The sequence below is a fragment of the Triturus cristatus genome, chromosome 2_2, assembly GCF_964204655.1.
Source record: "Triturus cristatus chromosome 2_2, aTriCri1.1, whole genome shotgun sequence".
Taxonomy (NCBI): Eukaryota; Metazoa; Chordata; class Amphibia; order Caudata; family Salamandridae; genus Triturus; species Triturus cristatus.
The window spans coordinates 547,326,901-547,340,521 of record NC_140582.1 but is presented as its reverse complement, the minus strand read 5'-3'; the positions used below and the strand labels follow the sequence as shown (position 1 = coordinate 547,340,521).

Here is a 13,621-nt window from a genome sequence, read left to right as displayed (position 1 = left end):
CCTTCCTCGCAGCGCTATCCTCAGAGTACTTCCCTCAGATGCAACTCTATCCCTCCCCGGAGGCAGCAGTGTTTTCTCTGTACCTCACAGTAAGATATCCTGTACCTCGCAGCGCTGCCTTCTGTACCTGTCAGTGCTGCTCCCGCCGCCTTTCAGCGCTCCTCACGGTGCCTCATCTATATGCAGATCTCATGCTTCAAGGACGATCTGAAGCTATCTAAAGCACTTCTACGTTTTTGCCTCGGGCAAACGCAGCGGGTCATCCTGGAGGGCGGAAAGAGTGGGTAAGAAGGCAATTTGGACGACAGGCCCTCAGCTCAGGAGTGCCTACAATTGCAGACATGAGGCTGGAAACTCATCTTGCGTTCACACAAGGACTGTGTGCACTTTATGTCTGTGAGTTGTGTCTGTTTAACTCACGCTCAGTACTGAATTTTCTGAATGCAGGTATTTCCATGTTTCCAGGTTTCGTTGCGATTTTGCTCAAAGGGGCAGAGAAAGAACTCCGTGATTTGTTGGATTTTGGGTGCGCGGGAGTAGACAGCCTCTCGCCCAATGCGAACTGTGGCGGCAGTGCCTGGGTACGAGCCCCGCCTCAGCCGCACACAGGCCTGAACTCCTTACCCCTCGCAACTCCAACTCCAGTCAATATCTAACGCTCTGCTCTCACTTGTCCCAGCTCCTACACGTCCCTCCCAACACTAGCGAGTGCAGGCTCGCTCACACATCGTGGTAAGAAATTCAAATATGCTTCAAGTGAAGCCTTGGCTTGTCGAAGTAGCGGTCATTGCTTTCACTGTGTGCAGCGTAGTCCGTGCATGTTCTTGATGGAGTGCCGCAGGCGGGAGAAGGGCGGCGAAGGCCGCAGGGCCTCGGACGGGCTCTGCATCTGTGGCAGCACTGTTTTGTCTCGCATGCGTACGATGTAAGGCATCGTGCGCATGCGAGACAAAGAGTTCAAATCCATCCACCAATCACTCGCCAAACAACCATTGAAAATGCAATAGGACTCGTATTTACAGGAGACCTATTTCATTTTCAACAAAAGTGCGGTTGTGAAAGAAGGCACGGACGAGAGGGAGTGGGGTGAGTCGTGATGGTCCAAGCAATTACGGACTACGGGAGGAAACTGGGAGAGGCAGGGGATCAAAACTGTCTTGGAAGTAAAGGGGCCGATTAGCCTCGGAAGGAGGAAAATGACGACATGGCCGTCAGGAGGCTCGATTAAGTTCCCGAAAACCAATCAAAATGCGGCATTTAGAATTGCGGCCAATGAAAATGATAGGCGGAAAGTGGGCGGAGCTTCCCCCACTATACTGTATACAGCATCTCTCGACGAGACAGCGCATGGGCTGCCTAGCCGAGACCTAAAAAGTGCCTTCCTTGTTGCTGTGAGTTTTTTTTAACCTCCTGAAGTTTTTGTTATATAAAACGTGCTAAGTTATATCCCTTATGTGAAAGTGGATGACAGGCTAGGTTTTTTCTAAACTGAACTGACAGGATGGAACATATCATCACTGAAGAATCATTGTTATGGGTCCATATCCTTTCCTAAAGAGTTCCCTTTGAAAGTTCATCAACACACTTTTACCCCACACTTTAAAAAAAACAAAAAACGAGTTAATTGTAAATGTGAAATAATTCTTAATATTTAATTGTGTGGTTTTTGTTTCCTGCAGGATGTACAAAAGCACTCTGTGCACACACTTGTTTTCAGGTCTTTGAAAAGGACCCATGATATGTTTGTGGCTGACAATGCAAAGTCAGTTGCTGCAGATGAAACCAGGTAAGGCCGTAGTTGTCTTATTTTTTGTACCAAGTGCCTTTTCAGATAGTTTGAGTGTCTCGTTTTGCATGGTTAGCCCCTACTTTTTGCCTGATTTTGATGTGGTTTCATTTGTAGTGCAAAGGGTCCCACCCAACCAGGTCCCCTGTGCCGGTGCTTCATCCCCAAAACATATCCACAATTTGTACTTCTGCGCCCTGTAAGTACCTAGTAAATGGTACCTAGGGCCTGGTAGCTGATGAGGGTCCCCTGAGGCCCTCTCTCACTGGGCCAATACCACTGCCCTTGCAGCTTGCATGTCCCTGAGAGGGAGAAAACAACAAAGTCGACATGGTGCCCTCTAGCACTGTGTGACGGTATAGGTAAGTTGCCCCTCTAGCAGGCCTCACAGCTCTAAGGCAGAGTGCACTATACCACAGGTTAGGGCAGATCTGCATGAGCAGATATGCCCAAACCATATTAGAGTCCATTCCTTAATATTGTAAGTGGCAGTGAAGTCATAGAGAGTACATAGGCTGGAACTATGACAACTCGAGTTCCACACACCATGATTGCTTCACTGAACAAAGGAGTGTTTGGTACCAAACTACTACGCCTCAATAGATCACACTGATGTCAGTGTGGGATTTATTGTACCATTTACTTAGAGGGCAACTCATAGGTGCCCCCTGAAAATCCGCCAACCCTGGTGTGGTCTCTGACACTCTGTAGGCAGCTAGCCACCACCAGACTTGTTTCTGGGCCCCTGGGTAGAGAGCCCCTGCTCTTTGGGACCAGAAACAATGCACATCCTGGGCTGAGGTGTCATACCTCCCCCAGGAAAGGCCAGTGCTTGATGGGGGAAACTTCAAAGGCCTGCCGTCTTTGTAATGCGACCCCCAGCCTCTGCTGCTAGCAACAGATGGCAGCCCCTGGTGTACACCCCCACTTTAGGTTGAAAACGGGTGGAAAATCTTAGGAGAATAGGAGGTGTGCCCACCTCTGCCAACTCCACTCCTATGGTGGGGGAGGCGAGGTTAAACACATCTTTCAGGCCCCATCATCTTGAAGATGGGGGGGAAAGGGGGACCGTACCCTGCACCCATTCACCCCTGTGCCGCTGGCGGTGTAGGTTTGGTGCTGGTTTGTTAGTCCCCTTTGCTGGTCCTAATCCCCAGAGCTTGGCCCCTGCAACTGATCCACTTACCTACTAACAGTGTTGCTCCAGGAATAGGACACTTTACCCTGCACACTTTTACTCCGCGTGCCACCACAAAATCTTTTACAACGCAGAGCTTTACAACACAATCCATTACAACGCATTCCCCATTACAACACAATTTACTATTTTAACTCCACAGCGGCGTTACTTTGGGGAATGCATTGTAATAGTTTGCTGTGTAAAGCCCTGCGTTGTAAAAGATTTTGTAGTGTAAAAAATACGGGTTAATGGCATGCGGAGTAAAGCTTGCGGGGTAAAAGATTTTACCCTTGCTCCAGGCACCCACAGTCTTGATTGAAATGCATTGGGCCAAACTCCGATTTCGACCTCTGTACCTTGTCGCGCCTGTGGTGGTGCTCACCTGACGCTTGCCGACCTTTAGTCCCAAAGACTGGAATTGTAAGTGTATTACTTACCGGTTTAACCGCAATATTGTATTCCCCATAGGATAACATTAAACTGTTCTGAGAAATTTCTAAGTGTCGATTTTTAAATGTGAAAAGTATTTTTATTTAAAAACGTGTTTACCTTATTGCGTAGACCTTGGTCTTAAAATAAAATACAAACAAAGTTTATTTTTCTAAAATTGGTCTGGATCTCCTTCTTGAACCGTGTATCCATTATTAGTCGTTTGTTGTGCATTAAATGTCTTGCTCCCCTATGTGTTAGTCCTAAGTCCGCTCGCCCACACAACCACTAATAGAGCACTTTGGGTTTTACATTGAGTCCTGTACACTTTCAGGGAACCTTTGGGCTGTGTGCACGGTATAACCACCTAGTGACAATACCATATACAGAGCCAGCTCCCTACATTGAGACTTTCTCTTTTGGGGTTGTATGGTGTAGATGGCTGATTAGGCCCTTTCAATTCCTTTAGTGTCTAAAGGGAATTGCCCTTAAGTGCAGTATGTGCTGCTTATCAATTAGTAAAGTACCTTTCCTAGCATTTCTGTTCTAATATACTCGGATTGAAAGTGATTCTCTAGTTACTAAATTCCTGCAGAGCTACAAAAGACTAAAGGAATAACATCTGTCTTCTTGTAGGTGATTTTACATTTTAAAACCACTTTTCTTCTGTTGCTATATTGTAATGTTTAGCTGCTTATTCAAGATACAGTGTGGGGGGGGGGAGGGTTCAGTCGAAACTGCACAACTCTGCAGTTTTGGACTCTTCACCTTGTTGAATTTCACAATTTTATCGAGAAGTTTGCCATATGTCCTTTGTGTTCTGTTTGATAAGTCATTGCATTGTACTGTTGCTCATTACATGCAGGTGTCTGATATTACTTTAATGTCAGTCTCAGGGAAGACCTTCACCTTGCATGCCTCAGAAATAGCTTTCAACCTTGTAGAACACTAGGAAAAAAGTGGGATACAGGGGCAAATCATGTGGCCAAAAGAACGCTTAAGTTGCAGTGTTAAAAGACTAAGTGTAAGTGAGGTTTGCTTACTGCAGTGGTCGGGTGTTATTGTGACTGATTTTCTCTGTAACCAGGGCAAGTGGGCTGCTGTTGCCACATGATCTGAAGAGTATCTGCCCTTTCCTAATTTGCTATAATTTTCACTGTTCTGTATCTGCCCCCAATGGAAGCTGGCGAGAAAAAGCTGAATACTCTTGTCACAAATCTTTAATGGGGGCCTAGGTTTATGCAAATAAACCTCTACAGTACAATCTAAAAGAAAACAAAAACTGACTGCTAGTTATAACTGCTCAAGTGAAAACCTGATGCAGTATTAAGAAATATTTCATTTAACATGACTGTGTACTAACAGAAGAGTGTCTCTTTTTGTTCTCTGCAGTCATAACCTGAAGATGTCCATTAAGATGCGCACAGAGTATGGACCTGTGCTGCACATGCCAGTGGTGAAAGAGACCAGAGAGAAGACTGCTGGGGACCCTTATCCGCAGTATCCCACTAATCAGGGTGCGTTTTTCTTGGTGTATTTGTCATTTTAATTTTTTAGGCCAAGGCCTGTTGATTTGTATTAAAATAATATGTATACTATACTTACTTAAAGGAGCTCTCTGTCTCCTCTCCGTCCATTGGTATGTTCTCATTCCCAGTTTGCTTCCTCCCTCCACAGCATTAAGCATGGGGCAATAGGTCAGCCTACTTAAAACCTCTTGTTACAGCCACCGTAGGAAAGTAGCCCTTTTTGACATGGTCACCCCCACTTTTTGCCTGGTAACTGATGTGATTTCGACTGAACGTGCACTAGGTTCCTGCTAATTGGGTTCCAGTGCCAGAGCTCTTTCCCAATGCTGTACAGTTGTTTTCACCAATTGGCAACACCTTTGGCACCCTCTGTAAGTCCATAGTTAATGGTACCCCTAGTACCTGGGGCCTGAGGTACTAAAGAGGGTCCCTGCAGGCAGCATCACAAATTGTACCCCCCTAAGGGACCACTCACCAAGCACATGCAAGACTGGCATTGTAGGCCGCGTGTTTTGGTGCAGACAAAAGTGAAAACATGAAATGTCACACATCTCTCTGTGGTAAGTATCAATATGAGAGGGAGGAAAGGTACTGGAGCCAGTTCGCTTCCCCTGGCATATGTATGAGTATTAACAAGAACCAGCTCTGGAGTAGGTGCTCCTAGCGTTTGTATGTGATGAGGAGAAAAAACATTGTGTTTTGAAAAAAGCCGTCACTCGCCAACCTAGTTGGTGACATGCTTCATCATAGGGCCCCACCCAAGGTGCCGAGTGCAACTCGGGTGTGCTACGCGAGATTTAATGACTTTGAGAAGAGGGGCTTGCACCCGCCCCTCTTCTCTCCTGTTCTCCATTGGCTGGCCTCTTAAATGCTGGCCAGCCACTGGAGAAGAGGTCCAGTCACTCCGATTATGCCCCGTCCTTTTCAGATCGGGGGGCGTGTTTTTTGCGAGAAGTCTCAGGGAGGAGGCAACAGCAAAACACGCCCCCAAATCCGAAAAGGACGCTCCCTTTCTCCGAGGCATTTCTGCTGTGCCTCGGAGAAAGGCGGTGGTGTCTTTCGGTGCCCTCCATTAAATTCGATCATTTATGTAGCAAAGAAAATAAAAGTAATTGTCGCTTGCAGATTTTAACTCTCAATGTCTTCAGTCTCTCACATCAACATTTGTGCACGCTCTCTCGGCTCGCGGGTCATCGTTACACAATTCAAGCTGTTTTACCGAGCGCCAGGCACGTTTTACGAAAACCACCCCCTCCCTCACGAACATTTATTTTATCGAACTCTGGTTTCTCTGCCACAATGAACCGTGCTTGGACTATGGTCTCCGCTCTGGCAAACAGTACTTTGACCTCCTTAACTTCCTTTTATGTTGTGGTGCTACAACTCGGCGTCTTGCCTCATTTCCGGTTCTAGTTTTGCGTCGAAATGAATTTTGATGGCAAAATGTGGCATGGAACATTCACCACTCCAACTCGACAGATTTGGAGTCTGGGCCACTGGCATTTTGCGATGCTGCGGTGGTGTCTTCCGGTGCCCTGGGCTTGTTTTACACTATCCCGCTTTGTGCTCCTGCGGAGATCCCACATAGGCAAATAACCAAAGATTACGGCCGTGTCAAGCCGTCCTATGTCGACAATCACAGCCATGGCTCGTCTGCCATTTTGCGACGAACCGCGTACTTCCACCACAGCCTCCGAGTGCAATGGCCAATCCGTCCGGGTTATTACATGACTCGGGACCAGCACGTCCCCGCACTGTCCCCTAGTGCACTTCAGTGCGGATCCGACAAGCTCCGCAGTCCGGGTCCGGAATCGGCAGGCCCAGCCGATAGCTTTACATTCGGCCGTTCGAGGCTGTAGAGTCAGTGTTGAATGCCTGCACCTCGAGGTGACTCGGGTAATTTGCTCTCCAGGTCCCGCAGCAACTTCGGTCCTCTGGGGTTGCTGCTGGTACTTCGCTTGTTGTTTCAGGCCGCAAGCACTCGCAAGTTCGTATCCTTTCAAAGTTCCCTTTTCAAACAATCATTATCAACGCCAAGTCTGGCCCTGGCACGGTAGTGCGATTTTTGTTTAGTATTAATAAAATGTGACACTTCAGACAGCAGTATCAGCAGAGAGGACAAAGAAGGAATGGGCATGGAATCCAAATACAGAAACTGAAACTTCTCTATCCAGGGGAAACATCACTGCCAAAGTTCAGAGCTTGTGAAAAAGCGACCAGTGAAATCACTTGCTAGTTAATGTTCGGGGGGGGGCGCTGAATCTTTAAACAGTAGGCAGAGTGGCGCTGATTTAGGGGGTGGGGGGGGCTGAATCTAGGCAGAGTGGAGCTGCGGGGGTTCTTAGAAGGGGTGAAGCAACAGCGAGGCCTCATTAACATGCAAATGGTCTTTTTAAAGACCTGTGAACTGCTCAGGCGCGGCTTTGTGTCTGCCCGGGAAGCGGTCTCATCCCGGGCTGCCACACACGACGGGGGGGGGGGGGGCTGAAGCCCTTTGAGTTCAATGGGTGTTGCGCGCCTGATCACAGGTAAATGCGGGAGAGAACGGGGTTGTTGAGCAGGGCCGGGCTGGCTTGCCCGGGCATCGGGCGTTTCCTGTAGCAAAAGTGCTTCACAGTTAACCTCCCCCATGACCCTGCAGCTGGTCCGACATAATTGCCAGGCCTACTTTGGGGTTCCAGTTCGGCCCTGTTGTTGAGTATCCTACCCAGGGCTTTAAGTGGGATACAAACAAATGGGTGGGGGTGGGGGGCGGTGTTGCGCGGGGTCTATACGACTTGTATTTTGCTGTCTCTTTTGTCATTGCATCCAGGCATAATGATACAACAAGTAACATGATACCTACAACAAGTTAGGACTATTGGCTTTGTCAATCGTTGTTAGTTGCATAAGATAAATTAGCAGTAACTGTGGCTTGTATATAATATTGAAAAAGCATCCATCCACTTGAAGCCCTAGTGACACCACGACAATGTTACTGCTCATGAGTTTCAAAAAGAGACAACAATATAATCATGCAGTGGCTGAACTCGACAGATTAAGAAATATATCCCAAATTATATATAACAGTCGGTAGACGCATGCCTCTACAGTGTTCTCTTATATTTTGAAACCAGAATTGGTCAAGTTTGTATCCTTTCAAAGTTCCCTTTTCAAACCATCATTATCAACGCCAAGTCTGGCCCTGGCACGGTAGTGCGATTTTTGTTTAGTATTAATAAAATTTGACACTTCAGACAGCAGTTTCAGCAGAGAGGACAAAGATGGAATGGGCATGGAATCCACATACTAATCATGCATATTAGTCTGGGCCACTGGCATTTCGCGATGCTGCAGCGTTTTCCTCATAATTATGGATTTGCCAAACTTCCCAAATAATGCTCGCATAATAAATCTCGCTTTTGAGAGTGATTAAGCTATTGACATTGTAAATAACAATGCCGTTTCTTTAAATGTTTTAAAAACAAACAAAAATAATGTCACGAGCAATGCCAATAGCTCTAACTTTAACAATGCCGAGACCGTTGCATTGTAAATGCTTGTTTTCATGCTGCTAGTCTGTGGCTTGGCTCCTTCAGTGCCATGGCTGCCGATCTTTCCTTTCCATGTCCTACATCGCTTGGAGTCTAAACGTCCACTTACCTGCATGGAATTCAGCCTTTTATCCTGCCTGGTGGAGCGGGCGGTTCTGAGGAAAGTGTGGATGAAGCCCATTGCACACAGCCTGGAGTACATGGATCCTTATTCTAAAATATATTCACTTAGGGCTGGCTGCTTGTTTGTATTATTGTGTAAAGTGTTCATCTTTTATGAAGTGGGCTCCCAAACATTTTGGGGCACATGTCAGTTATTATATGGTTTCGAGCAGCTCCTCGACACTCAGAAGTACTATGGCCAAATAAAATATAAGGATTTTCTTCTTAACTGAAAAGAAAAGCAGCAATGTTCACTGACATCAGGTAGATCTCCTGGCAAAACCAGGAGGGCATGCTCAGAACTCCCCTTCTTTTTCCAGCACCAAAGCATCACTCAGCACCACCTCTGACTCGCCCAGCACCACCTCTGACTCGCCCAGCACCACCTCTGACTCACCCAGCACCACCTTTATCGAGAGTTAATTTACCACTTCGTGCACCATCTACCTATCCCTCGCTATCTTCCTTTCTATCGATTCTATGTAGTTCTCACCCTTTCTATGCACAATGTCGCTTAATTCCACTACACAAATACACTAGTCATCACACAATTCTACCTCACACAATTACACAACTAACAATGTCAAATCAACCCACATACTTCCACTCCAAACCACATACATCCATTCCACTCCAAAACAAAACACATACATAAAAGACATTGTCATTTACATTCCCAATAGTTCTAACTCTCATTCATTATAACTTTTCAACATGCAGTACAGCAGCCACAATGCTCTACAGCATAGTTTCCAGACATTGGCACAGCCAATGGCTCTGGCTAAACATGTATAAGGTCCCAAAGCCAAGACCTATTGGCTATGCCAATGCTTGTTATAAATTGGTTTGGAGCTTCTTCTTGAGTTGTGTCTCATTTATTGGCCGTTTTGCGTATTTTTAGATGTCTTGCACTCTTCTGTGTTAAGCCTATGGCTGCTCGACCACACTACCCCTAACAGAGCTCTTTGAGATTTCATAGCAAGCAGCTGTCCCCTCATAAGGGAACCCCCGACTCCTTGCACGGTTTATCAGATTTTTGATATATCACATAAAGAGCCAGCTTCCTACAGCCAGTTTGAGGGACTGCATATTGCTCTTTCACAGGGCGCACGTCCCACACAAGGAGTTCCCTTTAGGGCCAGAATTGCCTGATTTGATAGTAGGACCCATTTGAAGTGAGCACAGGGCTTATTCCAGCTTTATCAGTTCATGCCTCCTTCCGCTGCTGTTGTAAATTCCTTTTGAAGTGGGTTGCTGCTATTTCACAACATACCATAATGTGTTCTTGGACTCTGCTTTACCAATGGTTCTTTGATAAACTTTGCCCAGAAAGAAAACCAAACCTTATGGCGTTTAATTTGCGGCATACTTGTAGCAGATTTATTTAAACATAGGTGGGGTGTAATTTAGTTTTTAATATCTAGTATTATATGTTGTGAACCATCTTTCCTTCCTTCTTTTCCATCTTCTTTCCTTCTTTCCCTTTTCTCTTTTAGTTTTTTGCCTTATTATATCTTAATTCTTGCCTTCTTTCCTTCATTTGTTGCTTCTTTTTTTTCTCTTTTGCCTTTCCCTTTTTTCTTTCTTTCCTTCTTTCCCCCTTTTCTTTGCTTATATTCTTTTTTTCATTAAGTTCTTTCCTTTCTGTCTTTCTTTTTGGGCTTTTATTATTTATAATTGATTTTTGTGCCTTATTTACTTTTCTTCCCTTCTTTTTTCCTTCTTACTTCGTTTTTGCCTTTAATATTTTTTTCGGTTTTGCCTTTTCCTTTTCCTTTCTATTTTTTTTGTCTTTTTTTCTTTCTCTTTTATTTCTGGCTTATATTTCCTTCTTTCCTCCTTCTTTCCCCCCTCCTTTCTTTCCATCATTCTTTCTTTGCCGTCTTTTCTTCTTTCTTACTTGCCTGAATTCTTTTCTTTCGGTCTTCCTTCTCTTTTCCATTTTCCCTCCTTTCCTTTTTTGCCTTTCTTTCTTTCTTTCTTCCTTTCTTTCTTTCTTTCTTCCTTTCTTTCCTTTCTTTCCTTTCTTTCCTTTCTTTCCTTTCTTTCCTTTCTTTCCTTTCTTTCCTTTCCTTTCTTTCCTTTCTTTCCTTTCTTTCCTTTCTTTCCTTTCTTTCCTTTCTTTCCTTTCTTTCCTTTCTTTCCTTTCTTTCTTCTTTCTTCTTTCTTCTTTCTTCTTTCTTCTTTCTTCTTTCTTCCTTACTTACCTTACTTACCTTACTTACCTTACTTACCTTACTTACCTTACTTACTTACCTTACTTACTTACCTTACTTACTTACCTTACTTACTTACCTTACTTACTTACCTTACTTACTTACCTTACTTACTTACCTTACTTAACTTACTTACCTTACTTACTTACCTTACTTACTTACTTACCTTACTTACTTACTTACCTTACTTACTTACCTTACTTACTTTACTTTCTTTCGTTCTTTATCAAATGTGAGGCTAGCAGCCAATGCCATACTGATGAGTTCTTTTAGGTCTGTGTTAGTCAAGACTTTTGATTTTACTGAAAGTATGTTGGACATAGTTACTTATGGAGGTTTACAGCAAGGCATTCTCCATTGTTTGTGATTGTCATTCATATTTCTCCCCCACCCACTCCAGCATGCACCAAGAAGTAATGTTAGCCCACTTCAGCCATTGACTGAACTCAAAATGAGTTACAGCATGCTTCCCTTTCACAACGAGCACATCAACACACAAGGTAGTTTCCTTCGATGCTGGGTGCACCATGGTAAGGTGTAGTTTTTTGAGACAATTGTTTTTTTAAATTTGTTTTGATTTAATGAGGACTGGTACCTTCCTGAACAATAACGTTTTTGCAAAAACCATGACCAAATAAAACAAGAATTGCCAAAAGGCTGGCAGCCAACAGCAGATCTATTGGCTTTGCAAATGCTTGTTTAAATTTTAAAGTTGACAGCTGGCACAGTTTTGCATTCGACTTCCTGAGTCCCCCCCCACCCAAAGGGCCCCCCAACCCCCAAAGAAAACACGATCTTTTGTAGTCTGTGCTGAGCTTTGGTATTCGTTCCTGTCAGTGCTGCAATGAGTTCATAGAAAAGCACTGATAAGGTTTCTTCAGGAGCATGTGTTAGGGTTTTGAATAGTTGCTACAGGTGTGCCCCAGCCCAACTGCTGTAATAAAGCAACGTGTACAGTAAGTTTCTCCACATATTCATGGCATTGTTAATCAGTCCTTCATGCCAGCCTCTCTTTCTTAAGGAATTCATCAGTTTGTACTAATGAAGTTTACTGTGGTGAGTGGAGGTCACTGGAGAATGGTTTAAATCATTGCTTAAGGACAATGGATCAAAACTATGAAAAATGTGGATCATATCTATATGATTTTACAGTCATTTGTGTATCCCGACATAGTTCACTGGCTACCTAGCTGTACAATTGTGCTGAAGATGCACAAACCATTTTTCAGTCTCTAAGATCATTTTAGGATTCGCTTTGTAGCATGAGCTGTCTCTGGCGAGACATATTGTTAACTTACAGAGGCTTGGCGCACCTCCCGTTGTTTAAGCATTGGTTGGCTTCATTGTCACTCATTTGCTTGCTCATGTTTTCCAGCAGTCTCAATTGTCTACTCCTTCCCCCCTGCCAAGCTTGCCTGTGTTGCTCTTTAGCTTCCCCAGTACTTCTCCTCTGCCCTCCTACGTGTACCTTTGCGTGACTATACCATCTGCATCCCTTTTTCGCCCTTGTGCCCCTACCCCCCTCCCCCATGTTGCTGTCTGTTATCCATTTTCTCCTCCGCGTTTCTTGCGCTTTGTTTTGGTCCCTGCCACCCACACTCATTGTTGCACTGCCCGATCAGTGATATTATTTTCTTTAAGTCTTCTCATTATATCCTAATTCTGTTCTACAAACCTAAACAGGGGGCAGGAATAAAAAAAAAACTTTTTAATGTTTGTTTTTGCTTTGGGGTCTTTGTCTGAAATGTATTCTGTACTATGGAGATTGACTGGTAACTGGGAGGGCCTTTTCTTCAGTTTATAAGGATATATTTCATTGTGTGATGTAAATGATGAGTGAGAGCAAGCTGTTGGCTATGCTACAAGCCTCCTCTAGTTGAGGATTAACTAGCTTTTATTTTTTCCTTTTAGGTCAGGAATCTGAGTATGCAGCGACAGGAACCCTTCCGTATCCATCAGGTCCTGGTTAGTCTGACATTAATTTACCTTTGTTTTATATGGTATTTGATTTCGTGACTCAAGATGGAGAAAGGGCAGATGATCTCCTTCTACTGTCTTGCGTCTAATGCCGCTGTGTTGAGAATTACCCCTTTCCTCTTTTTCAGAAAGGACAGTTTGCCTTTCCTCTTTAGCTAAAATAAGAGTTGCATTAGTAAATGTAGATTTGCTCCCTAAAAGAAAATCTGTTGCCTTTATTAAAGTAGAATACATTCTTTCTAACTGTTTGTATTACTTGTAGCATGCAAAAGCATTATTTTTAGCCCTTCTTGAACCTAAACTATTTTGCATTATAATATCCCTTTGCAAGAACAATGGAAATTGCCTTTACAATTGAAGTTGAGAGAAGGCTATTTTGGTCTGCCCCTCTCGATTGATGTACTGCTTGTCTGTCCCTTATGCCCAGTGGACCTTCTCTGTCTTGCCCCTGATTTGAATTGCTGTTTATTTTCTGGTGACCAAGAAGTTGTATGACAGTGCCTATGTTGCTTTTAGTTTGACCACGTTTGTACCAAACTGCTGGCTAACTAGCAGTATTCATATTTTTTCCTTTTATTTATCTTTCCACCTGGCATCTTTGCATAAGTTCCTCTTGAGCAGCATTTAACCCTTTCCTGGTAAAATCCAAGCAGCTGGTCCTTCACAAGTTTTGTTTTTCTACGGGCCCATTTACCAAAACGACTGCGGGCTCCAAAGAGGGGCCTGCAGCTCCGCATTTTGGCTGTGATTGGATGCCCCAGTTGTCTCTGATGGACAGCACTAATCGTCTCGGGGGGGGGGGGGGGTAT

General features: G+C 44.4%; 1 protein-coding gene across 1 annotated transcript in view; it reads left to right on the top strand.

Annotated features, from left to right (window-relative positions):
- PLRG1 (pleiotropic regulator 1) overlaps positions 1–13,621 on the top strand; it is a 202,408-nt gene that overhangs the window by 31,739 nt on the left and 157,048 nt on the right. Inside the window, exons 2-4 of the mRNA XM_085641696.1 lie at positions 1,680–1,786; positions 4,788–4,912; positions 12,747–12,800. Of these exons, the coding sequence (XP_085497822.1) occupies positions 1,680–1,786; positions 4,788–4,912; positions 12,747–12,800 (286 nt within the window). The remainder of the gene's footprint in view (positions 1–1,679; positions 1,787–4,787; positions 4,913–12,746; positions 12,801–13,621) is intronic.